The following is a 24984-nucleotide window of genomic DNA, read 5'->3' as shown; positions in this document are numbered from 1 at the left end:
TTTCGTAATTGGATGCAGTAGACTGTAAGAAAGCATGGAGTAGACAGAAATTGTAACATTATTCTCTTTCGTAAAGTAGTTCTCACACTTTTAACTGGCTGCTAAAATTATACAAACAGTCATTTAATGTTAGTCCTGACAAAGTGTCTCAGAGTCAGATTTCATCAACATAGCAACTGTTCTGCTTTCTAACAGGACCCAACAACAGCAACACGAGAAATTGTCTTGTTGTAGTTATATCACACTGTCCACTGAATCTACTTCAAAATTCAGTTGTTTTCCAAAAAATATTTAAGTTTATTAAAACATACAATAATAATTTTTGGTAACTGTGACCCACTGTAAATTATAACAATTTGGTATTTGGCCTATCAAATTGTCTATTTGAAGTACTTGCTCCCAGTACCTTGTTATTTATTTTAAATAGTAAATCATGTACAAAATTACACATATATTTCTGTCTTATAATCTAAGGTAGATTTCTGCTTGAATTCCTATCCAAAAAAATGTAATTTTCCATCTTTTTCAATTTGCATCCAAAATTTTGATGCATGGATGAAGACAGTTAAAATAATCTAGAAACCGATTAAGAGCTTCCATTCCATGTGGCCAAACATATCATCTGCGTATCTCCAAAAACATGTGGGTTGAATAGAAGAAGTCCTGAGTGGAATATCTTCAAAATATTCCATAAAAAGATTGGTGACAATAGGAGAAAGAGGACTTCCCACAGCCACACTGTCAGTTTGTTAAAAAAATACATCATTAAATAAAAAGTATGTTGGTGTCAACACATGGCAACACAGCTCAGTAGTTTTATCATCCAAAAGTTGACCAATTAACAACAGGGACCATCACAGGAACCAGTGCCAGATACTAGTAAATCAGTTGCTTTTCTACCATTTGCTGGAAGTACTTCTTCAAAAATTTCTGGAATTCTCAGGAAATATGATATTAAAAGTGTTTTTCTGGCTTTGGCCAAGACTAGAGCGCTGTTTGGATCTGTTAAAGATGATTTGGTATTGAGAAAGCCTGGAGTATATAAAATTCACTGTCATTGTGGAAAGGCCTATATTGGACAGGCTATTCACACTGTTCATGACCAATGTGTGGAATATCAGCATCACACACCTCTGCTCCAGCCTGAAAAATCAGCCATTGCCCAACATTGTCTCAACAAAGGGCATAACATGTCGTTTAATGACACACAAATTGTTGCTACAGCTTCTTGTTACTGGGATTGTGTACTCAAGGAATCCATCGAAATATGATTGTCTGATGATCATATTAACAGAGACAAAGGTTTTCCTTCATGCAAGATATGGAACCCTATTTTATCTTATATAAAACAACAATGGTCTGGTTTTCGATCCACTACATTTTAATTTGCGATTTATCACTTTTGCCAGTTTCTACTGCTGGTGGCACTGCAATTCTTCACTTCACAGGGGGCAGCTCTTCCGCTTCTTGTGCAGGCACAGTGGCCTGATCCAGAGGATATAGGAGCTGCCATTACTGATGTTCATTCAGTTCCGGGGTGATTGTATCTCAGCAATCGGATCTGAAGATGGCGGCCAGATGGATTGCTGAAATGTCGTATACTGAAAACGATCATATCCAGCAGCATAACAAAATGCAGGTAGGAGTGGTAGAGTCTGACTGGGGAAGAGCAATTTATGAAGTTCCCCAAGGTTCTGTCCTGGGTCCACCACTATTTCTCATATATATATATATATATATATATATATATATATATATATATATATATATATATCGTCTGTGTATGTGCGGATGGATATGTGTGTGTGTGTGTGCGAGTGTATGCTCTTTTTTCCCCCTAAGGTAAGTCTTTCCGTTCCCAGGATTGGAATGACTCCTTACCCTCTCCTTTAAAACTCACATCCTTTCGCCTTTCCCTCTCCTTCCCTCATTCCTGATAAGGCAACAGTTTGTTGTGAATGCTTGAATTTCATGTGTATGTTTGTGTTTGTTTGTGTGTCTATCGACCTGACAGCACTTTCGTTCGGTAAGCCACATCATCTGTGTTTTTAGATATATTTTTCCCACGAGGAATGTTTCCCTATATATATATATATATATATATATATATATATATATATATGGTTATAATAGGGGAAACATAGGAAAAATATATCTAAAAACAAAGATGATGTGACTTACCAAATGAAAGTGCTGGCAGGTCGACAGACACACAAACGAACACAAACATACACACAAAATTCAAGCTTTCGCAACAAACTGTTGCCTCATCAGGAAAGAGGGAAGGAGAGGGAAAGATGAAAGGATGTGGGTTTTAAGGGAGAGGGTAAGGAGTCATTCCAATCCCGGGAGCGGAAAGACTTACCTTAGGGGGAAAAAAGGACGGGTATACACTCGCACACACACACATATCCATCCACACATATACAGACACAAGCAGACATATTTAAAGACAACTCTTTGTCTTTAAATAAATATGTCTGCTTGTGTCTGTATATGTGTGTGTGTGCGAGTGTATACCCGTCCTTTTTTCCCCCTAAGGTAAGTCTTTCCGCTCCCGGGATTGGAATGACTCCTTACCCTCTCCCTTAAAACTGACATCCTTTCGTCTTTCCCTCTCCTTCCCTCTTTCCTGATGAGGCAACAGTTTGTTGCGAAAGCTTGAATTTTGTGTGTATGTTTGTGTTCGTTTGGGTGTCTGTCGACCTGCCAGCACTTTCATTTGGTAAGTCACATCATCTTTGTTTTTTATATATATATATATATATATACATCACATGATCACACTGACAGAACCACAGGCACATAGACACAGGCAACAGAGCATGCACAATGTCGGCACTAGTACAGTGTATATCCACCTTTCGCAGCAATGCAGGCTGCTATTCTCCCATGGAGACGATCGTAGAGATGCTGGATGTAGTCCTGTGGAACGGCCTGCCATGCCATTTCCACCTGGCGCCTCAGTTGGACCAGCGTTCGTGCTGGACGTGCAGACCGCGTGAGACGACGCTTCATCCAGTCCCAAACATGCTCAATGGGGGACAGATACGGAGATCTTGCTGGCCAGGGTAGTTGACTTACACCTTCTAGAGCACGTTGGGTGGCACGGGATACATGCGGACGTGCATTGTCCTGTTGGAACAGCAAGTTCCCTTGCCGGTCTAGGAATGGTAGAACGATGGGTTCGATGACGGTTTGGATGTACCGTGCACTATTCAGTGTCCCCTCGATGATCACCAGTGGTGTACGGCCAGTGTAGGAGATCGCTCCCCACACCATGATGCCGGGTGTTGGCCCTGTGTGCCTCGGTCGTATGCAGTCCTTGATTGTGGCGCTCACCTGCACGGCGCCAAACACGCATACGACCATCATTGGCACCAAGGCAGAAGCGACTCTCATCGCTGAAGACGACACGTCTCCATTCAACCCTCCACTCACGCCTGTCGCGACACCACTGGAGGCGGGCTGCACGATGTTGGGGCGTGAGCGGAAGACGGCCTAACGGTGTGCGGGACCGTAGCCCAGCTTCATGGAGACGGTTGCGAATGGTCCTCGCCGATACCCCAGGAGCAACAGTGTCCCTAATTTGCTGGGAAGTGGCGGTGCGGTCCCCTACGGCACTGCGTAGGATCCTACAGTCTTGGCGTGCATCCGTGCGTCGCTGCGGTCCAGTCCCAGGTCGACGGGCACGTGCACCTTCCGCCGACCACTGGCGACAACATCGATGTACTGTGGAGACCTCACGCCCCACGTGTTGAGCAATTCTGCGGTACGTCCACCCGGCCTCCCGCATGCCCACTATATGCCCTCGCTCAAAGTCCGTCAACTGCACATACGGTTCACGTAAACGCTGTCGCGGCATGCTACCAGTGTTAAAGACTGCGATGGAGCTCCGTATGCCACGGCAAACTGGCTGACACTGACGGCGGCGGTGCACAAATGCTGCGCAGCTAGCGCCATTCGACGGCCAACACCGCGGTTCCTGGTGTGTCCGCTGTGCCGTGCGTGTGATCATTGCTTGTACAGCCCTCTCGCAGTGTCCGGAGCAAGTATGGTGAGTCTGACACACCGGTGTCAATGTGTTCTTTTTTCCATTTCCAGGAGTGTATATACAAAGATGATGGGACTTACCAAACGAAAGCGCTGGCAGGTCGATAGACATACAAACGAACACAAACATACACACAAAATTCAAGCTTTCGCAACAAACTGTTGCCTCATCAGGAAAGAGGGAAGGAGAGGGAAAGACGAAAGGATGTGGGTTTTAAGGGAGAGGGTAAGGAGTCATTCCAATCCCGGGAGCGGAAAGCCTTGCCTTAGGGGGAAAAAAGGATGGGTATACACTCGCACACACACACACACACACACACACACACACATATCCATCCGCACATACACAGACACAAGCAGACATTAGTAAAGGCAAAGAGTTTGGGCAGAGATGTCAGTCAAGGTGGAAGTAAAGAGGCAAAGATGTTGTTGAAAGACAGGTGGGGTATGAGTGGCGGCAACTTGAAATTAGCGGAGGTTGAGGCCTGGCGGATAACGAGGAGAGAGGATATACTGACGGGCAAGTTCCCATCTCCGGAGTTCTGACAGGTTGGTGTTGGTGGGAAGTATCCCGATTACCCTGTCGGTGTAACACTGTGCCAAGATGTGCTGGCCATGCACCAAGGCATGTTTAGCCACAGGGTGAGCTTCATCACCAACAAACACTGTCTGCCTGTGTCCATTCATGTGAATGGACAGTTTGTTGCTGGTCATTCCCACATAGAAAGCTTCACAGTGTAGGCAGGTTAGTTGGTAAATCACGTGGGTGCTTTCACACATGGCTCTGCCTTTGATCGTGTACACCTTCCAGGCTACAGGACTGGAGTAAGTGGTGGTGGGAGGGTGCATGAGACAGGTTTTACACTGGGGGCGATTACAAGGGTAGGAGCCAGAGGGTGGGGAAGGTGGTTTGGGGATTTCATAGGGATGAACTAAGAGGTTACGAAGGTTAGGTGGACAGCAGAAAGACACTCTTGGTGGAGTGGGGAGGATTTCATGAAGGATGGATCTCATTTCCGGGCAGGATTTGAGGAAGTCGTATCCCTGCTGGAGAGCCACATTCAGTCTGATCCAGTCCCGGAAAGTATCCTGTCACAAGTGGGGCACTTTTGTGGTTCTTCTATGGGAGGTTCTGGGTTTGAGGGGATGAGGAAGTGGCTCTGGTTATTTGCTTCTGTACCAGGTCGGGAGGGTAGTTGCGGGATGCGAAAGCTGTTTTCAGGTTGTTGGTGTAATGGTCCACGTCAAACCCACCAACAAGCAACAGTACCTCCATTATGACAGCTGCCACCCATTCCACATCAAACGGTCCCTTCGCTACAGCCTAGGTCGTCGTGGCAAACGAATCTGCTCCAGTCCGGAATCCCTGAACCATTACACCAACAACCTGAGAACAGCTTTCGCATCCCGCAACTACCCTCCCGACCTGGTACAGAAGCAAATAACCAGAGCCACTTCCTCATCCCCTCAAACCCAGAATCCCCCACAGAAGAACCACAAAAGTGCCCCACTTGTGACAGGATACTTTCCAGGACTGGATCAGACTCTGAATGTGGCTCTCCAGTAGGGATACGACTTCCTCAAATCCTGCCCGGAAATGAGATCCATCCTTCATGAAATCCTCCCCACTCCGCCAAGAGTGTCTTTCCGCCGTCCACCTAACCTTCGTAACCTCTTAGTTCATCCCTATGAAATCCCCAAACCACCTTCCCTACCCTCTGGCTCCTACCCTTGTAACCGCCCCTGGTGTAAAACCTGTCTCATGCACCCTCCCACTACCACCTACTCCAGTCCTGTAGCCCGGAAGTTGTACACGATCAAAGGCAGAGCCACGTGTGAAAGCACCCACGTGATTTGCCAACTAACCTGCCTGCACTGTGAAGCTTTCTATGTGGGAATGACCAGCAACAAACTGTCCATTTGCATGAATGGACACAGGCAGACAGTGTTTGTTGGTAATGAGGATCACACTGTGGCTAAACATGCCTTGGTGCACAGCCAGCACATCTTGGCACAGTGTTACACCGTCCGGGTAATCTGGATACTTCTCACTAACACCAACCTGTCAGAACTCCGGAGATAGGTTATTGCCCTTCAGTATATCCTCTCTTCTCGTTATCCGCCAGGCCTCAACCTCCGCTAATTTCAAGTTGCTGCCACTCATACCTCACCTGTCTTTCAACAACATCTTTGCCTCTTTACTTCCGCCTTGACTGACATCTCTGCCCAAACTCTTTGCCTTTACAAATGTCAGGTTGTGTCTGTGTATGTGCGTATGTATATGTGTGTGTGTGTGTGTGTGTGTGTGTGTGTGTGTGAGTGTATACCCGTCCTTTTTTCCCCCTAAGGTAAGTCTTTCCGCTCCTGGGATTGGAATGACCCCTTACCCTCTCCCTTAAAACCCACATCCTTTCGTCTTTCCCTCTCCTTCCCTCTTTCCTGACGAAGCAACTGTTGGTTGCGAAAGCTACAATTTTGTGTGTATGTTTGTGTTTGTTTGTGTGTCTATCGACCTGCCAGCGCTTTTGCTTGGTAAGTCTCATCATCTATGTTTTTATGTATATTTTTCCCACGTGGAATGTTATATATATATATATATATATATATATATATATATATATATATATATATATATATATATATATATATTTTTCAACAACTTCTTTGCCTCTACACTTCTGCCTCGACTGACATCTCTGCCCAAACTCTTTGTCTTTAAATATGTCTGCTTGTGTCTGTATGTGTGGATGGATATGTGCGTGTGTGCGAGTGTATACCTGTCCTTTTTTCCCCCTAAGGTAAGTCTTTCCGCTCCCGGGATTGGAATGACTCCTTACCCTCTCCCTTAAAACCCACTTCCTTTCGTCTTCCCCTCTCCTTCCCTCTTTCCTGATGAGGCAACAGTTTGTTGCGAAAGCTTGAATTTTGTGTGTATGTTTGTGTGTCTATCGACCTGCCAGCACTTTCGTTCGGCAAGTCACCTCATCTTTGATTTTATATATAATTTTTCCCACGTGGAATACTTCCTTCTATGATATATATATATATATATATACCGTCCACATCAAACCCACCAACAAGCAACAGTACCTCCATTATGACAGCTGCCACCCATTCCACATCAAACGGTCCCTTCCCTACAGCCTAGGTCTTCGTAACAAACGAATCTGCTCCAGTCCGGAATCCCTGAACCATTACACCAACAATCTGACAACAGCTTTCGCATCCCGCAACTACCCTCCCGACCTGGTACAGAAGCAAATAACCAGAGCCACTTCCTCATCCCCTCAAACCCAGAATCCCCCACAGAAGAACCACAAAAGTGCCCCACTTGTGACAGGATACTTTCCGGGACTGGATCAGACTCTGAATGTGGCTCTCCAGCAGGGATACGACTTCCTCAAATCCTGCCCTGAAATGAGATCCATACTTCATGAAATCCTCCCCACTCCGCCAAGAGTGTCTTTCCGCCGTCCACCTAACCTTCGTAACCTCTTAGTTCATCCCTATGAAATCCCCAAACCACCTTCCCTACCCGCTGGCTCCTATCCTTGTAACCGCCCCCGTTGCAAAACCTGTCCCATGGACCCTCCCACCAGCACTTACTCCAGTCCTGTAACCCGGAAGGTGTATACGATTAAAGGCAGAGCCACGTGTGAAAGCACCCACGTGATTTACCAACTGACCTGCCTACACTGTGATGCATTCTATGTGGGAATGACCAGCAACAAACTGTCCATTCGCATGAATGGACACAGGCAGACAGTGTTTGTTGGTAATGAGGATCACCCTGTGGCTAAACATGCCTTGGTGCACGGCCAGCACATCTTGGCACAGTGTTACACCGTCCGGGTTATCTGGATACTTCCCACTAACACCAACCTGTCAGAACTCCGGAGATGGGAACTTGCCCTTCAGCATATCCTTTCTTCTCGCTATCCGCCAGGCCTCAATCTCCGCTAATTTCTAATTTCAATTTGCCGCCGCTCATACCTCACCTGTCTTTCAACTTCATCTTTGCCTCTGTACATCTGCCCCGACTGACATCTCTGCCCAAACTCTTTGCCTTTACAAATGTCTGCTTGTGTCTGTGTATGTGTGGATGGATATGTGTGTGTGTGCGAGTGTATACCTGTCCTTTTTTCTCTTTTTTCCCTTTTTTCCCCCTAAGGTAATTCTTTCCGCTCCCGGGATTGGAATGACTCCTTACCCTCTCCCTTAAAACCCATATCCTTTTGTCTTTCCTTCTCCTTCCCTCTTTCCTGACGAGGCAACCATTGGTTGCGAAAGCTAGAATTTTGTGTGTATGTTTGTGTTTGTTTGTGTGTCTATCGACCTGCCAGCGCTTTTGTTTGGTAAGTTTCATCATCTTTCTTTTTAGATATATTTTTCCCACGTGGAATGTTTCCCTCTATTATATATATATATATATATATATATATATATATATATATATATATAGACACACACACACACACACACAGGGTGCCCCATTGATAGTGACTGGGCCAAATATCTCACGAAATAAGCATCAGATGAAAAAACTACAAAGAACAAAATTTGTCTAGTTTGAAGGGGGAAACTAGATGGGGCTATGGTTGGCCTGGTAGATGGCGCTGCCATGGGTTAAACGGATATCAGCTGCGTTTTTTTAAAATAGGAACCCCATTTTTTATTACATATTCATGTATGTAAAGAAATATGAATATTTTAGTTGGACCACTTTTTTCGCCTTGTGATAGATGGTGCTGTAATAGTCACAAACGTATAAGTACGTGGTATCACGTAACATCCCTGCCAGTGTGGACGGTATTTGCTTTGTGATACATTACCCATGTTAAAATGGACCATTTACCAATTGCGGAAAAGGTCTATATCATCTTGATGTATGGCTATTGTGACCAAAATTCCCAATGTGTGTGTGCTATGTATGCCGCTTGGTATCCTGGACCAGATCATCCAAGTGTCCGGACCGTTCGCCAGATGATTACGTTATGTAAGGAAACAGGAAGTGTTCAGCCATGACCTGCAACAAATGATGATGCCCAAGGAGGTGCTTTTTAGTTGCTGTCAAGGCTAATCCGCACATCAGTAGCAGACAAACTGGCAGAGAATTAGGAATCTCAAAAACGTTGCTGTTGAGAATGCTACATCAACACCGATTGCACCCGTACCATATTTCTATGCACCAGGAATTGCATGGCGACAACTTTGAACGTCATGTACAGTTCTGCCAATGAGCACACGAGAAATTACTGGATGATGACAGATTTTTTTCACGTGTTCTATTTAGCGATGAAGCGTCATTCACCACACATTGGAACAACCAAAATAAAATGTTCAAATGTACCTACATTCTGTATTTTAATTTAAAAAACCTACCTGTTATGTCTAAAATTGTGAGCCATATGTTTGCGACTATTACAGCGGCATCTATCACAAAGCGAAAAAAGTGGTCCAAAACCAGTAACATTCATTTCCATTCTGGTCACAAAAGCCCACAGGAGATACACATTGCACATGAGAGCCAGCAGATACAGAGGGTAGATTGTTTAATATTCTTGGGCATACATTTAGGTAACCGGCTGAACACCATATCCAGTAAACCCTAAAAAGGCCTAGTTCAGCAACATTTGCCATCTGCATAATCGACAAAATTGGAGACATCAGTGTCTCAAAATCTGCTTACTTTGGCTTATGTGTTATGGAATAATCTTCTAGGACAATTCACCACTGTTGAAAAAAGTCTTTACAAATCAGAGAAAGGTTGTCCAAATTTTGTGTAGTGTGCCTCCTAGAATGTTATGTCACGTCCTTTTTAAGCAAATAGGAATACTAACAGCTACTTAACAATATCTCTTTTCAATCAAGACATTCATGCTTCACAATCCTTACTCAATATGAAACGAATGAAACATACCATCATCACAACACAAGAAGGAAATGTGACCTGAAAAATTTGTCTCTGGGGCAAAAAGATGGAAAATTCCCCATCACAAAATCTTCAATGCACTTCCAAGTAGTATTAAGTGTCTACACGGTAATAAAGTACTATTTAAAAGTAAGGTAAAGGAGTTCTTGCTTGAAAACAGTTTATATTCTCTATAAGAATTCTATATCAGAGTTAGCTAAGATTATTTACTATGTATTATTGTGTATTCCTGATTCAATACATCTTCCTGCTTCAATTAGATTAATTGGTGATCTGTAAGTCAAGAATATGGTCATGTTTACTCTGTAAAAAACTGTTTAGATAAGATCTGAAAATTACATCTTAATCTCTGTTTGTGAGTGTAATTAGAACTTACTGACTGCGTTACTTTATTATTATTTTCAATTTGTATTCTTAATCTTTGTTTATTGTCCTGGTGGAAACAAATGAATTAATGAACTACATGTTATGACTCATTTCATGTCCATGCTTTACCATGCAAGAATGGATCCATGGAATTCAAATTGGAATAAACAATAATAAACTACACTAGTAAAGTCAGTTATTCACTTTCTATGATTGTAGCCATAAAAAATAACTGCACTCTTCTTATTTTTATATTCAGTATTAACTGCAGGGACAATATTAGCTATTAAAACAACTATTTTCTGACAGAATTTTATTCACACATTGCCAACAATGATAATGTCCTCAACTTCACTGACCCAAAATGCAGTTCCTCTATTCCAGGCAAGATGTGAGAGTTTTGTGCTCTTGTACAGATAAGTGACTTAGACTGAAATAAAACTTAGTTTAATACCAATAACTACTTAAATATGTGTATTAGTTTGTTTTTCACACATACCATTAAAGAATTCACTTTTCTTTGCTTTTTATTCCAGAAAACATCAAAATATCATAAAGTAGAGTTACAGTCATCTTTTTGTTTATGTTTTGGTGAAGTAAACTTAAACAGTCTCATTTAACTGTTTTTTTTTCTTTTCAGTAAGTTAAGTACAATGTACCCCTTTATTGTTTTAATTGTTGTTTGTGAAACAAATTTTAATTTACTGGATATAGGAACTTTGCACTTAGTAGCTTTGTTTACATACATATGTGATAGGCCTAATTTTTGTAAATGTGTTTTTCTTGCTTTTTATTAATTGAAATGAATTATACTCATTAAAGTATTATTTTTATCATGCATTAAAATTGCCTGTCTTGCCATAAAATTGTTAACTCTAGGGTTTGGTGTGATGGATGCAGTAGTTTTCTCCATTTGGATGACTATAGTGGCGTGGGCATTGGGGAAGTGAATCAGGCTCATCAGGGGTTCTGTAGGATATGAAGTAGAGATAGAAAGATAGTGGAACAGATGGGGAAAATTGCCACCCTTCATGCTGAGTTAGATCAAGCTAGTAAAGATCAGGACAGATTAAGAAGGGAGAAGGGTGAAGGGAGATTGGAAGTGTGTAAAGGGACATCTTCCTCTAGCATTACTTTTCCACAACAGTAGCAAATGTCATGTGACTTGGGCCTCCCATCAGGTAGACCGTTCGCCAGGTGCAAGTCTTTCAATTTGATGTCACTTTGGCAACTCGTGCGTCATTGGGGATGAAATGATGATGGTTAGAACAACACAATAACCAGTTCCTGAGTGGAGAAAATCTCCGACCCATCCAGGAATCGAAGCTGGGTCCTAAGGATTGACATTCTGTCACACTGATCACTCAGCCACCAGGGGCAGACACAACAGTAGTAGTCGATGCCAGTAATATTTTTCGAATTTTGGACAGGTCAATATTATCTCAGCTGTTTTTCTGAAAAAATTCATATAATTTTATATACAATATGTTATGTGTCAAGCTAAAATTCATGAAAAGGAATTATTTTATTTTTGTTGTTAAAATTGCTAGCTCTGAATGTACAGTTAAAACTTTTATTATTATTATTATTATTTATTTATTTGAAATTATGAAATATTTGGGGCACTTAAAATTTCTATTATTAATTGCACAACCTAGTACTGTTTATTATATTTATTTCTGGATTTATTTATGAAATAATAACAGAACTTAATAGAAATTTATTTGTCAAGAAAAATTGTAAACCCTTTGGAATATTGTTATTACCGCAGAGTGAAGAAGTAGTAAGCCTCTGATGTGATCAGACATATATTTGGTATTTTGGGTGAATAATGTAATTTTGGCTTTGTTAATGGGAAAATTCAAGATTGTGTGATATAATAAAATGTGACAAAATAAATTAACACATTAAAAATTCTGCAACAAAATTCCTCAAAATTATTTACATCAGTTCAACCATGAGGACCTAAAATGTGAGAATTCCAGCTTCAAGAATCAGACCCATAGACATGAAGAAATAGAGCCAACTGTGCCAGAAAAGATAAGTAAACTAAAAAGTTTATTGTGAATCTTACTCCTCTTGAATCTTCAGAAAAGACTTTACCACAGTGGGCAGTAGCAGCAAGAAAGAAGGAGGGGTATATTACAAGTAGCAATGATCAACAGAAGGTACAGATTCAGAACTTCATCAGACAGGTTTGTGGTGAATGTAAAAAATAAGTTCAACCTATTGCTTCAGTTAGAAACTGATGAGCCTCAGGTAGAGTTAGGTCTAGACTGGAAACAACAAACTTTCAGTAGAAAACTGAGTAAGTGTATAGGAAAGTCAGCAAAGAGGAAAAAAAGTATTGGTGTTTGGTTAGCTCTCATGCCATAGGTGTAGGAAAACTTCTGCAGGATGAATTAGGATCAGAATATCAGGTCACCATTTTTTTTGTTTTAATCTAGTGCTGGTCTGGGTCAGGTGACAGAGGGTTTAGTTTCACTCTGTAAAGACTTTACCGGGGAGGACACAGTGGTTATTGTGGGTGGGATAGGCAACAGTATTGACAGAGATCCTGAGTACAATGTGGAATATAGCATGGTAAAGACTGTATCAGTATTGAGACATACCAGTGTGGAGATTGTGGCTGTTCTGTTTCTATGCATTTAAATGTTTATGAGTATAGTCTTTATAGCTCTGCCCTGGTTTTCCCTCGGTTTCCCATTGGATTTTACCCAAATGGGGCAGCATAATACAAATCATTCCGAGGGGAAGTAATAGGCTGTACTCAACTTCAAAGTAAAATCATCCATGTGCAAGAATTGCAAGAAAGCACCTGTATTATCACAACTATCACAATCACATGTATATGTAGTCACCTGTTTGGATGCAGATAAGCTAAGAATATATTAATACCATGACTATATCGAATACATCTGCAGTCACCTGTTTGGACACTGACAAACTTAAAATATATTAATATCATAATCAAATAAAATATATCTATCATCACCAGTTTGGACATAGACAATCAATATAAAGAAATATGCTATAGTGGAATGCCATTTAAAAAATTGTATGTAACTATCCAAATGGCATTCCAGGGGGCTTTTATAGCATAGCCTCTGGTAAAAAAGAGCATAAATCAGTCGTTGATACTCAAAAATGGAGAAGCACTATCTATGCTCTTAGAATCGCAATTATTATTATCTTTGTCCCTTTGTACAAGAAGAATGAGCATATTTTTTTATTTCATAATCTTATTGATTCTGATGTTCTAGCTGACGGACACTGATTGTTCACGGTCTGTAACTGATACAATTATCTGTAGTAGTAATAGAATTTTGGTGAATATACGCGAAATTAATAATTGTAATATGTGTTTTTGTCAGTAGTGAGTACCTATCCTGCTTATGATTCAGTATGTAATAATTAAATGTTGCCTTGGACATTTTGTGTAGGCTCATTATTGGAGTGACGCCACTGATGGCAAAAATTATACAAGTTCTTTTAACAGTAATTTTATATTAAAATATTAAAAAGAATAATCTCAATAAATTGAAAACAGCATCTTGTAATATTTTCTAATTCATATTATGCCAGACGTACAGTTTTTATTAATAGTATTATCTACAGGGTGTTACAAAAAGGTACGGCCAAACTTTCAGGAAACGTTCCTCACCGACAAATAAAGAAAAGATGTTATGTGGACATGTGTCCGGAAACGCTTAATTTCCATGTTAGAGCTCATTTTAGTTTCGTCAATATGTACTGTACTTCCTTGATTCACTGCCAGTTGGCCCAACTGAAGGAAGTTAATGTTGACTTCGGTGCTTGTGTAGACATGCAACTCATTGCTCTAAAGTACTATCATCAAGCGCATCAGTTCGTAGCATCAACAGGTTAGTGTCCATCACGAACGTGGTTTTGCAGTCAGTGCAATGTTTACAAATGCGGAGTTGGCAGATGCCCATTTGATGTATGGATTAGCACGGGGCAATAGCCGTGGCGCGGTACATTTGTATCGAGACAGATTTCCAGAACGAAGGTGACCCAACAGGAAGATGTTCGAAGCAATTGATTGGCATCTTAGGGAGCACAGAAGATTCCAGCCTATGACTTGTGACTGGGGAAGACCTAGAACGACGAGGACATCTGCAATGGACGAGGCAGTAGACGATAACCATAATGTCAGCGTCAGAGAAGTTGCTGCTGTACAAGGTAACGTTGACCACGTCACTGTATGGAGAGTACTACGGTAGAACCAGTTGTTTCCGTGCCATGTACAGAGAGTGCAGGCACTATCAACAGCTGATTGGCCTCCACGGGTACACTTTTGCGAATGGTTCATCCAACACTGTGTCAATCCTCATTTCTGTGCAAATGTTCTCTTTCCAGATGAGGCTTCATTCCAACATGATCAAATTGTAAATTTTCACAATCCACATGTGTGGGCTGATGAGAATCCACACACAATTGTGCAATCACGTCACCAACACAGATTTTCTGTGAACGTTTGGGGAGGCATTGTTGGTGTCTTGATTGGGCCCCATGTTCTTCCACCTACGCTCAATGGAGCACGTTATCATGATTTCATATGGGATACTCTACCTGTGCTGCTAGAACATGTGCCTTTACAAGTACGACACAACATGTGGTTCATGCACGATGGAGGTCCTGCACATTTCAGTCGAAGTGTTCGTACGCTTCTCAACAACAGATTCAGTTACCGATGGATTGGTAGAGGCGCACCAATTCCATGGCCTCCATGCTCTCCTGACCTCAACCCTCTTGACATTCATTTATGGGGGCATTTGAAAGCTCTTGTCTACGCAACCCCAGTACCAAATATAGAGACTCTTCGTGCTCGTATTGTGGATGGCTGTGATACAATACGCCATTCTCCAGGGCTGTATCAGCACATCAGGGATTCCATGCGACAGAGGGTGGATGCATGTATCCTCGCTAACGGAGGACATTTTGAACATTTCCTGTAACAAAGTGTTTAAAGTCACGCTGGTACGTTCTGTTGCTGTGTGTTTCCATTCCATGATTAATGTGATTTGAAGAGAAGTAATAAAATGAGCTCTAACATGGAAAGTAAGCGTTTCTGGACACATGTCCACATAACATATTTTCTTTCTTTGTGTGTGAGGAATGTTTCCTGAAAGTTTGGCCATACCTTTTTGTAACACCCTGTATAAATGCTTACACTGCCATTGCAGATAGGTAGCTACCCTGGAGCATCCAGCCCCACAGAAAAAATAATTAAGCTTTCTTTAAACGGATTATTACATAATATTATAGAGAGATTTTTAATCCATGAGTAAGACAGATGTCTTCATGTTGGGATGCGTATGATATTTCTGGTGATAGCGCCCTGAGAAAACTTAGCCATGGCTTTTAACAAACATAAAAGAGTACTTTCAAAACCATTCTGTACAATAGGAATAACAGCACAGTTTTTGTTGTACAAATCAGTATTCAATTTAATTCATTCAAAACAATTACGCGATAACTGGCGCCCAAAGTTGGGCTCGATGTTCCAGAAAATTTATGTATGTGGAAAGAATATATCATTAATAGAAGAAAATTAATGCTTGTATATGTAGTCTGTTTCATGTGTGTGAGGAATATTATTTTTGATGTAAAGAGAAACAGAAGACCTGGAACCCACCACAGATTTGACTAAGAATAAATATGACAATAGAAATGAAAATATCTCTTGCTTTTGTGTGCCATATTGTTTCCCAATATTCATGGTTCGTACCACATGGTAGTGTTTTGTAAACAGTAATTCAAGTAGGTAAGGAAATTTATATTTGCTGTAAATTTATGTGGGGTTAGAAGTTTTATACTGTATTACTATTATTTTTGTGGTAATTACCATGTGAAAATAATTGTGATAGAACAATGTCTCATTAAGAGTTAAAGAGATTAGTAAGACTAGGAGAGAAGTTGATATGGAAGCAGATTAACGAGAGTATAGTGATAACAAATTGGAGGAAACCCCCATGGCATCCACATCTAGTAAGAACATGCAGGAACATATTACTGATCATGAAATAATAACTGCAAATCAGCACATAGAAATTGAGCATAGCGCTGATAGCAGCATGTTGCCAACTGTTGTGGGTGAAACAGCCATGCCCGCAAATAAGCAAACAGTTACGTGTGCAGCGCCTGGTTACAACGCCATGACTGCAATTCTAATGAAGTTAGATCAGTTCCAGAAGCAACAGGAGGAGACAGATAGAAACAGGGAAAGAATACAGTTAGAAAGGGAGAGACAGCAGTGGAGAGAGAAAAAGGGAAGAAAGGGAAAAAGAGAGGGAAAACGGAATATATAAACAGCTTAAATGTTTAGAGGTCATGAAAGCAGACATAGCCAGTTTGAAACAAGCCTACCAGAAATTGCAAATTTGGTAGCCAGTTTAACCACAGACATACAAAATCAGCAAATAGAGCAGAATAGTATGCATAGAAAAAGTAGAAAAATGGATAGATAACAAAGAGAATTAGATAGATGACAAAATATGAACAGAAGTGACGCACAATTCGCGCAGTTCACTCAACTTGTCTGATCAACCAGACACCTCAGGAATGAGTAAATATGAGAATGGAGGACAATTATGTACCTACTTTGCATGCTTTAGCCGAAAATTTGCCATTCTCTGCCACATATAATACAATTTGTGGGGGACAGGCAGGAACATGTAGTCCTAACACTGAACCGTTGAATGAAGCAGGGGCTGTGCCCACTGTATCTTCAATAATGATGGAGGAGAGTTTAATAAAACACCACCAGTTTCAATCCTTCTCCACCGACAAGAAAAATATTCACCCAGTTGTATTCATAAAAAATTTTTGAACATAGCATTGACAGAGAAACAAAAGATACAGTTTATTGTTTTGCACATAGTAGGAAATGTTGCTCTATGGGCGACAGATGCAGCTGAAAATAGCTACACCTGTGAACAAATTGAGAAGGCATTTCTAAATAAATACTGGTCGCCTTGTATTCAGAAAAGACTTAGAAAAGAAATATAAAGTGCAGAGGCATATAGTCCTAAACAAGGAAGCCTAGGAAAGTATTTCGAAAAGCACATCAACAAAATGCGATATTGGGACGACCTGATTTCAAATTGTGATGTGATCAGGCTATTAAAAGCCAGACTTCCACCAAATATTAGAGAGAAACTAATCCATGTTCCAGACAATGATTTGGATAACTTCTTGTCTGTCTTAGATTTGTTAGATTTAATTTAGGAAGACTTAAAGTTGCAAAGTATCAATGGAAATAGTTACGATTGTAAGGAAACAGTTGTTTAGCAGTCATCTGAATGATAACAAAAGTAATAACAATAGACAGGCTTAGGGAAACGGTTCACCTCAATACAGATGGAAACGAAGGTATGAGGAAAGGTTTGGTCCAGGAGGTGGCCATCAACAGGGGAAGAATAGACTTGCAATGGCATTGCATCCGAGTCAGAATAACACAGAAAGATACACAAACAATAGCAATAATAGGAACAAATATGGTCAAACAGGTAATTCAAACAACCTGGCTTGGCAGAATCAGAATCAAAGTGTGAGAATAGTTGATGTGACAAATGACAGTCATCCTACGTCAACCAATTCGACAAGCTAAAGATGGCCACAATTAGCTCTCCATTGTCGGCTGTGGGATGGAGGGAGAGCTCACAAGAGAGTAAGGGGAAACATGATGACGTGATTATGTTAAGATATAACAATGGTGTTGGAATGAAGGAGGAACTTTTATCGGAGAATAAGAGATGTAACCAAGTAGATAGTGAGTTGATACTGGCTGTGGTTCAGGCTAAAGTTATTAGTATATGGGTCAATATCATGATCGATACAGGATCTGCAGTTAATGTGATGAGTTATGATTTCTATAGGAAATTGTGCCAACTGCATAAAGTGCCAGTGTTGCCAGTTCAGAATTGCAAAGTGTCGGGTGCCATTGGTGCACAGGTAGTGGAGAGCCAGGTACAGGTGGACATATTTATGGGAAATGGAGCATTCAATTGCACATTCCTGGTTGTAAAGGGATTAAGAGTCGCCTGTATTCTGAGTTGAGAGTTTTTGAGAGAAAGGAGTGCCTACATGGACCTCTCTCAAGGTATTTGCAGCTTGGAGAATAAGGAAGTGAGAGTGAAACTGGAATTGGTGTGCAATAAAGCTATACATGGCAAGTATTGTCAGAATGTTAAAGTGAAGAGTAACCTCACAAAAATACCAGATATGCAGCAGTGTTTTGGGAGGGGGGGGGGTGGGGGGGGGGGGGGGGGGGGGGGGGGGGGGAGATTACAGCCATCACAGTGGAAAGAATGTTAGTAACACAGTGTCTTGTCAAGCAATAAACAATAAAGTAGAGGAATCTACATATCTGGCACCACAGCAACAATTACAATTATCTCAGCTATTGAAGGAACAATTAGAGGTATTCTCTGAGAGACCAGGGGTCATCAGAGGTTATACATATAATACTGATGTGATGTGATACCACACAAGACATTTTGTAATGTTACTTACTCCATTCCATGGTCGAAAAAGGAGGCAGTGAAACTAGAGATACGTAAGATGCTAGAATGGGGAATAATTGAGCTGTCAATGTCACCTTACAGCAGCCCATTACTAACAGTTACAAAAGATAGTGGAAAAATACGTCTGGTGATAGATGCTTGTGATCTTAATAAAATTATTGTGCCAGTAAGTACTAGACCAGAGAATTTGGAGGAACAGTTGCAAAAGTTCTTTGGAGTAAGGTATCTTTCATACACTTATTTGCAATTTTCCTACTGGAAAATCCCCTTGACAGAACAGTCAAGAAAATATACAGCTTTCATTTTCCCTGGTCGGAGTTACCAATTTAAAATACTCCCATTCAGGTGAAATGCAAGTGCTGGAGCATTTATAGCAGCTCTTGATTCAATGTTGGGCCCAGAGTTGCTTGATAATGTCACTATATATGTGGATGATATTTTGATTGTGACTCCCACCTGGGAAGAGCATATGGAGATAATAAATAGAATATTGAGCAAATTTGAACAGGCCGGAGTCACTGCCAACCTATGTAAGTCAGAATTCGGTAGTGAAAAGATTAAATGTCTGGGACATGTCATTTTACCCTTAGGGACTGTGCCAGATGAAAAGAAAATACAAGCCATAATGAATTTTCCATCACCTAAAACAAAAAGGCAGTTGAAAGCATTCTTGGGATTAGTATCCTTTTACTGGCGTTTTGTAGCCAATAAGTCAGTTAACAGCAATGTGTAGTTAAATCTGCTCAAGATAAATATAGTTTGATAGTCGAATTCCACCTGTGAGAGAGAGTTCAATAGCATCAAGGAAGCGTTAGTCAACGCAGGTATTCTGTACCACCCCCCATATGGAGAAAGATTTTTGCATTGCTGCTGATGCACCTTTTACAGGACTAGGAACTTATCTGTTTGAAGTGGATGAAACAGATGGCGAACACCAAATTAAAGTGATTAGTTTTGCAAGTCGGGTACTAACAGAATATGAACAATTATACTCAGTAACGGAACTTGAAGCCTTAGCTGTGGTTTGGGCTTCCAAGGAATTCCAGTTTTTTGTTTACCACCAATCTTTCAGTTTCTTATTAACATGTAAACTGTTACATGCACACTTAGCGAGATGGGCTTTAGCGTTGCAAGAGTATCGCTTCCACATTGTATATATTAATGGGAAAGATAACATAATTGCTGAGGTCTTGTCCAGGTTGCTACAGGGCATTTCTGAAAGTGCAGAACTAATTGAACAGGCATCAGAGTACAAAGTACTGTTGGTTAAAGATCAAACATACAGACATAATTTTCTAGATATGTGTAAACGTATGTCTGAATTGGAAACTGCTGACTGTAAGTGGAAAAACATTGTGCAAATGATCACTGAGAATCCGAAATCAGAATTAGCTAAGCAATTTATGATAAAAGATGGCATTTTGTATCATAAACCTAAGAAAGAGGAAGAACTGTGGAGTGTGTGCATTCTAGAAAGTTGTTTACGAGACTTTATCTGGTATACCCATAAAAGTTGGGGGCATTTTGGCATAAATAAAACTTTTGCTAAGATTGAACAGTTTTGCTATTACCCAAGTTTAGGCAGGCATGTTCACGAATTTTGCTCGTGACATCACCACTGTCACCTATGAATGTGCATGCTCTATTAATGCCGGAAGGCAAGCTCCCCAAGTGCGGAAGGGTGATTCCACATGAATATTGCAAGCACACTCTCAAGCACTGCAATCCCTCCACATGCAAGACATACTAAAAGCTAGTTAATTATCAGTAGTGTTGGGATGCTGTGGTCCTCTTGAGGAACTCTGAGCATAAAACCCAAGATAAGTAAATCATATATTGTAGCGATGCAGGAGGTACCAAATTTGTTATAAAAGTCAGTAAATTACTCAACGGACAGTATTTTTCAGTACAGGTATTTTGTTCATTCCAAGCAAGTGTTGATTAATGATGTCATCAACCAGACACGAGTTGACTGTAATCTGAATCCGATTTAGCAAACTAATAATTTCCTCTCAGGCGATAAAATTTTATTGATTATGAAATGTTATTCAGAATCAGAAATGTTTAATTAGTAATTACATGCCATAATTTATTTGTTTAATATAAAGGTGTTTTGAATTTTGTATGCATAAAAAAAAGTGTGAATTTATGTGTGGCTTTTACTCTGAGATGAGTTATCACTAAGAGTGCTAAAAGTGTGTGTGTACAGTTCGCAGACCTATGTGGTGAATTTTGATCTTGACCTGAATGGAGAGTAAAACCAGTTTCACTTGAACTTTATGTGAGATAGCCACATCATGTTATTACAAAACAGTTGTTTAGCCCATTAGGGAAAACTGAAACCTGCACGCTTGATTTGAAATATGTTACACACCAGTGTGAGATCAAGCTGTCCAGTAAATTGGGTAGAATAGTTGCAAATGCATTTGGGCTTAATGCACAAAGTTTGAACTTAATTTTCAGACAAGTGCTGATTTTGGAGGGGGAAAAAAAATTGAACCCAAAATTTATTCAAAATATCAAGGTCCAGTTTTAATTGAGACATGTATCACTTTGTTGATTATGTTGCCTAGCAGCACTGTAAAGCAGCTTAATTAATTCATTAGAATGATTTGCGATGTAGTAAGGCCCATTACACACACAAAATGTTACACGAGGTTTCCTGACCCCATGAGAGATGAGAGTGTTTTTCTTTCTATAAATGCCAATAAACCGGCAGTTTCAAAAGTTAAATTATTAACTGTTGTGTAACTTCACTGATTGTCCTACACCACTACATAACTTGTTGTATCATGTCTCTTCACAAGAGATCTCAAGAAACCAGGATAAACAACAAGAAGAGAAAGACTAAAGAAGAGGCACTGGCATTGGTATTATCTGTTTTTCTTCCTCTTCCAAGTATTGCATTTTGTATGTCAACATCCATAGCCATCCATAATTCAACAGTTAATTTCAGTTTCCTCTAAGTAGTCTTTTTCAACCTAATTTCAATCTATTACAGTTTATCCCATGGCTGAGATTAATTTTCTCACACAGAGCACATACTCCTCCCCCCCCCCCCCCCCCCCTCTCTCTATCTCTCTCTCTCTCTCTCTCTCTCACTCACTCACTAACTCACTCTCCCTTTCTTTTTTTCCTATAACTTTGATGGGAATTATAAAAATTCAACCAATGCACAATTTAAAATGAAATTTCAGCTCTTCTCCTTTTCTTCAATTCCTTGATTCTTTTTGTCACTTTTGATAAGAAGTGTGTGCCCTCATCTGTCTACAATGGCTGGCTGCAAACACTTCTCAATATTTGTAACTGTGGGAAAGTAATTTATCACTAGCTCAAGCTTTTATTCCATTTCACACTATTTTAATTCAGTAATTTTTTTGTTATTCCTTGGCTGTGGACCATAGAATACCCTTCTAAAATGGCAATCACCTGTTTTTGATTCACATGTTTCTGCCAATCAAAAGTTTCTTCACAATTTTGCTCAACTTCTTTTTTTCCATGGTTTATTTCATTTTGATCATGTAGCCATCTTGTGAGCAACTATTTGGATTTATGTTACATTAAAAAGATTAAGGTCAAAATATTTTACGGTGAGCTTTTTGGAAAGTTTGTCTGATCCAGTAAACCAGACAGAAATAGATCCAGATGAATGCTGAGATAGTTTCCACTAACAGAGCTTCTCCTTCCCTCGATAATTATTAAGAGTTTTAAAATGAACTACATTCTTATACAGTACATTGTTGTTGCCAGTATTCTTCTTGTTCTGATCTAAGGCTTTGTGGCCTTCACATGGTGATCCAACTGATTAAAAACAAAGCAACTAAAAATAAGTGTTTTTGAATTACGCTTCATCATTACTTAAATTCGAAATATAGCTCACCCACTGCACACAAACACACACACACACACACACACACACACACACACACACACACACACAAATATAACCATACTAACACAAAGATAACTTTTAGATATGTAGAGTTTGCCATTTATTTCCATTTAAATATAGCAGTTAGTGGGGAACATGAACTGAACTATATATTTAATTTTACCGTTGTAAGTTTTGTGGCTATAAAGACAGTTTTTCCATTAAGGGCTGTCAAAATTGCTTTCTCAAACACAGTTCTTCGTGTATTTGGGTCCACCATTGTTAGAGGTTCATCTATGAGGTATATGTCCCTGTAAAAAAGTGGAGTTTGTGAAAGAAAACTTTCCAAAGACTGTTAACTGAAATAAATGTATACAGATTAGTCAGATTAAACTCAAAAGAAATTCACTCTGTGCAGCCACAAACAAATGACTATAGACTTCAGAGGTGATTGAATGGAGGGGATGCAATTGTCTTATGACTGTTATTGGTTCTTACACACTTTCCATGTATTTAGCAAATTATGAAATAACATTAAAAAATATAGTTATCCTTCAGGCCAACAGATGCAGAAAATGGTGTAACTTTAGTGTACACACATGAATTATTGATTGTAGTATGCTGTTAATCAATATGAAAATAAAAAGTATATATTTATCTATATTACAGCATATTTTCTTCTTGCTTTTCTTCTTTTATACACAAATATTAACAAAAACCCAGGACAATGAAAAATTAAATTTTATGTGATTTTTTAAAATGTCACTTCCTTCAATGTGATACATTTTATAAGGCAAATTTTCTAGAAAATAAAAATAAACATATTTCTGTTTCTGTGATGATACTGAATTACACATGATCAGCAGCTGTACTTCTGATTATCAAGGATATGCTGACAGCTGTTTTCTCACAGAATTTAGTTACTAAATGAATAGACATCATACAGTTTCATTCCTACAAGTGTCACCAAGTAAGATGGTACTGCAGCAGAGACAGGAGATTACAAGTTTAAATCTTCTTATCTAAGTTTATTGAGGTTTACCCAAAGCATTTGAGATTAACCCTGCTGTGGTTTCCTCAAAACTTTTACATACTCTTCCTTCCACATCCATATCACTCGGCTCTAGTGTTTGACTTTCTATGACTTCCACACTGATGGAAAAATAAAGTCCACCCTGCACTCTATTCCTTTTTTGTCTATGTTTTCTACTAAATATTTTATATTCCACCATACAGACGACATACAGAACCAAATATCCTCCTGATTTCTTAACGATCTTAGCTTACTCCAAGATGCTCAACTTATTACAATACTTGACTAGAAAACTCTCCTAATAGTTTTGTATGTGGCATTGAGACTGATAACCGAATCACTGGCTGTGTTTTGTAGTGAAATATTATGCAATTTCAATACCTTATATCAGCTGTAAGTTAAAGAAGCAAATAAACAGTTACTGCTCTGGGGGGAAAAGCACTGTAAGGACCAGTTTCTGTTTGTGTCCTTTAGAGGTACGTTTCTACCTTATTTTTCATTTTATAATGGGTATTCATGTGCAGCTTGACCAGTTTAAACTTGTGTCAAACAGAGGAGACTCTACTAAACAGAAAAAAATTATTCTGTGTGAGGGGCAGATTTGATAAAAGCAGAAATTTACAAAATTTGTGTTCTTTATTTTCATGGTACCCTGAGTGCAAAAAGACTTTTATGAATGGCTGACCAGAGACCTTAGCGAGGGAACATTCTAAGAATTAATGTGAGATCAAAGAAGAACAGCCAAATAGTAGATAGTACATGTCACAAGTTATATAATCTGTTAAGAAGTCACAAACTGTGTGCCTGTGAAGTGTGCTAATGCTGCACAATTTAGAAATATTGAGAATAAATGAAATTGGAAATGCTGTACTAAAAAGTCAAATGTTAAGTGTTCACTATAAACTGCTATTTCATTACATTTTGAAATGCCCTTGATTTTTATAAAACCTCGTTGTAATTCATTTTGTTAGTGAATAGTTCATAACCTGTGAATAAATCATTCTTAAAAGAAACTGTGTTGGTCAATCCTAATAGTTCATAACAGATTATGGGCCAGGACCATGTCAAAATAAACAAACCATAATTTTAGTGAAGATTAAAGAAACCAAGTGTGTGATTGATAAGAAATTTTTTGCCAATTGAAATGCACAGTAGCAGTAAAATTTCATAAAAACATGGG

The 24984-nt window shown here is 39.7% G+C and overlaps 1 protein-coding gene across 1 annotated transcript in view; it reads right to left on the bottom strand.

The window, feature by feature from the left end:
* LOC124596565 (ATP-binding cassette sub-family C member 12-like) overlaps nt 1–24984 on the bottom strand; it is a 526900-nt gene that overhangs the window by 228468 nt on the left and 273448 nt on the right. The window contains exon 15 of the mRNA XM_047135749.1: nt 22956–23082. Coding sequence (XP_046991705.1) covers nt 22956–23082 — 127 coding nt within the window. The remainder of the gene's footprint in view (nt 1–22955; nt 23083–24984) is intronic.

The sequence above is a fragment of the Schistocerca americana genome, chromosome 2 (assembly GCF_021461395.2).
Source record: "Schistocerca americana isolate TAMUIC-IGC-003095 chromosome 2, iqSchAmer2.1, whole genome shotgun sequence".
Classification (NCBI taxonomy): Eukaryota; Metazoa; Arthropoda; class Insecta; order Orthoptera; family Acrididae; genus Schistocerca; species Schistocerca americana.
The sequence above is the reverse complement of the archived record's forward strand: the minus strand, read 5'-3'. Positions and strand labels throughout refer to the sequence as shown.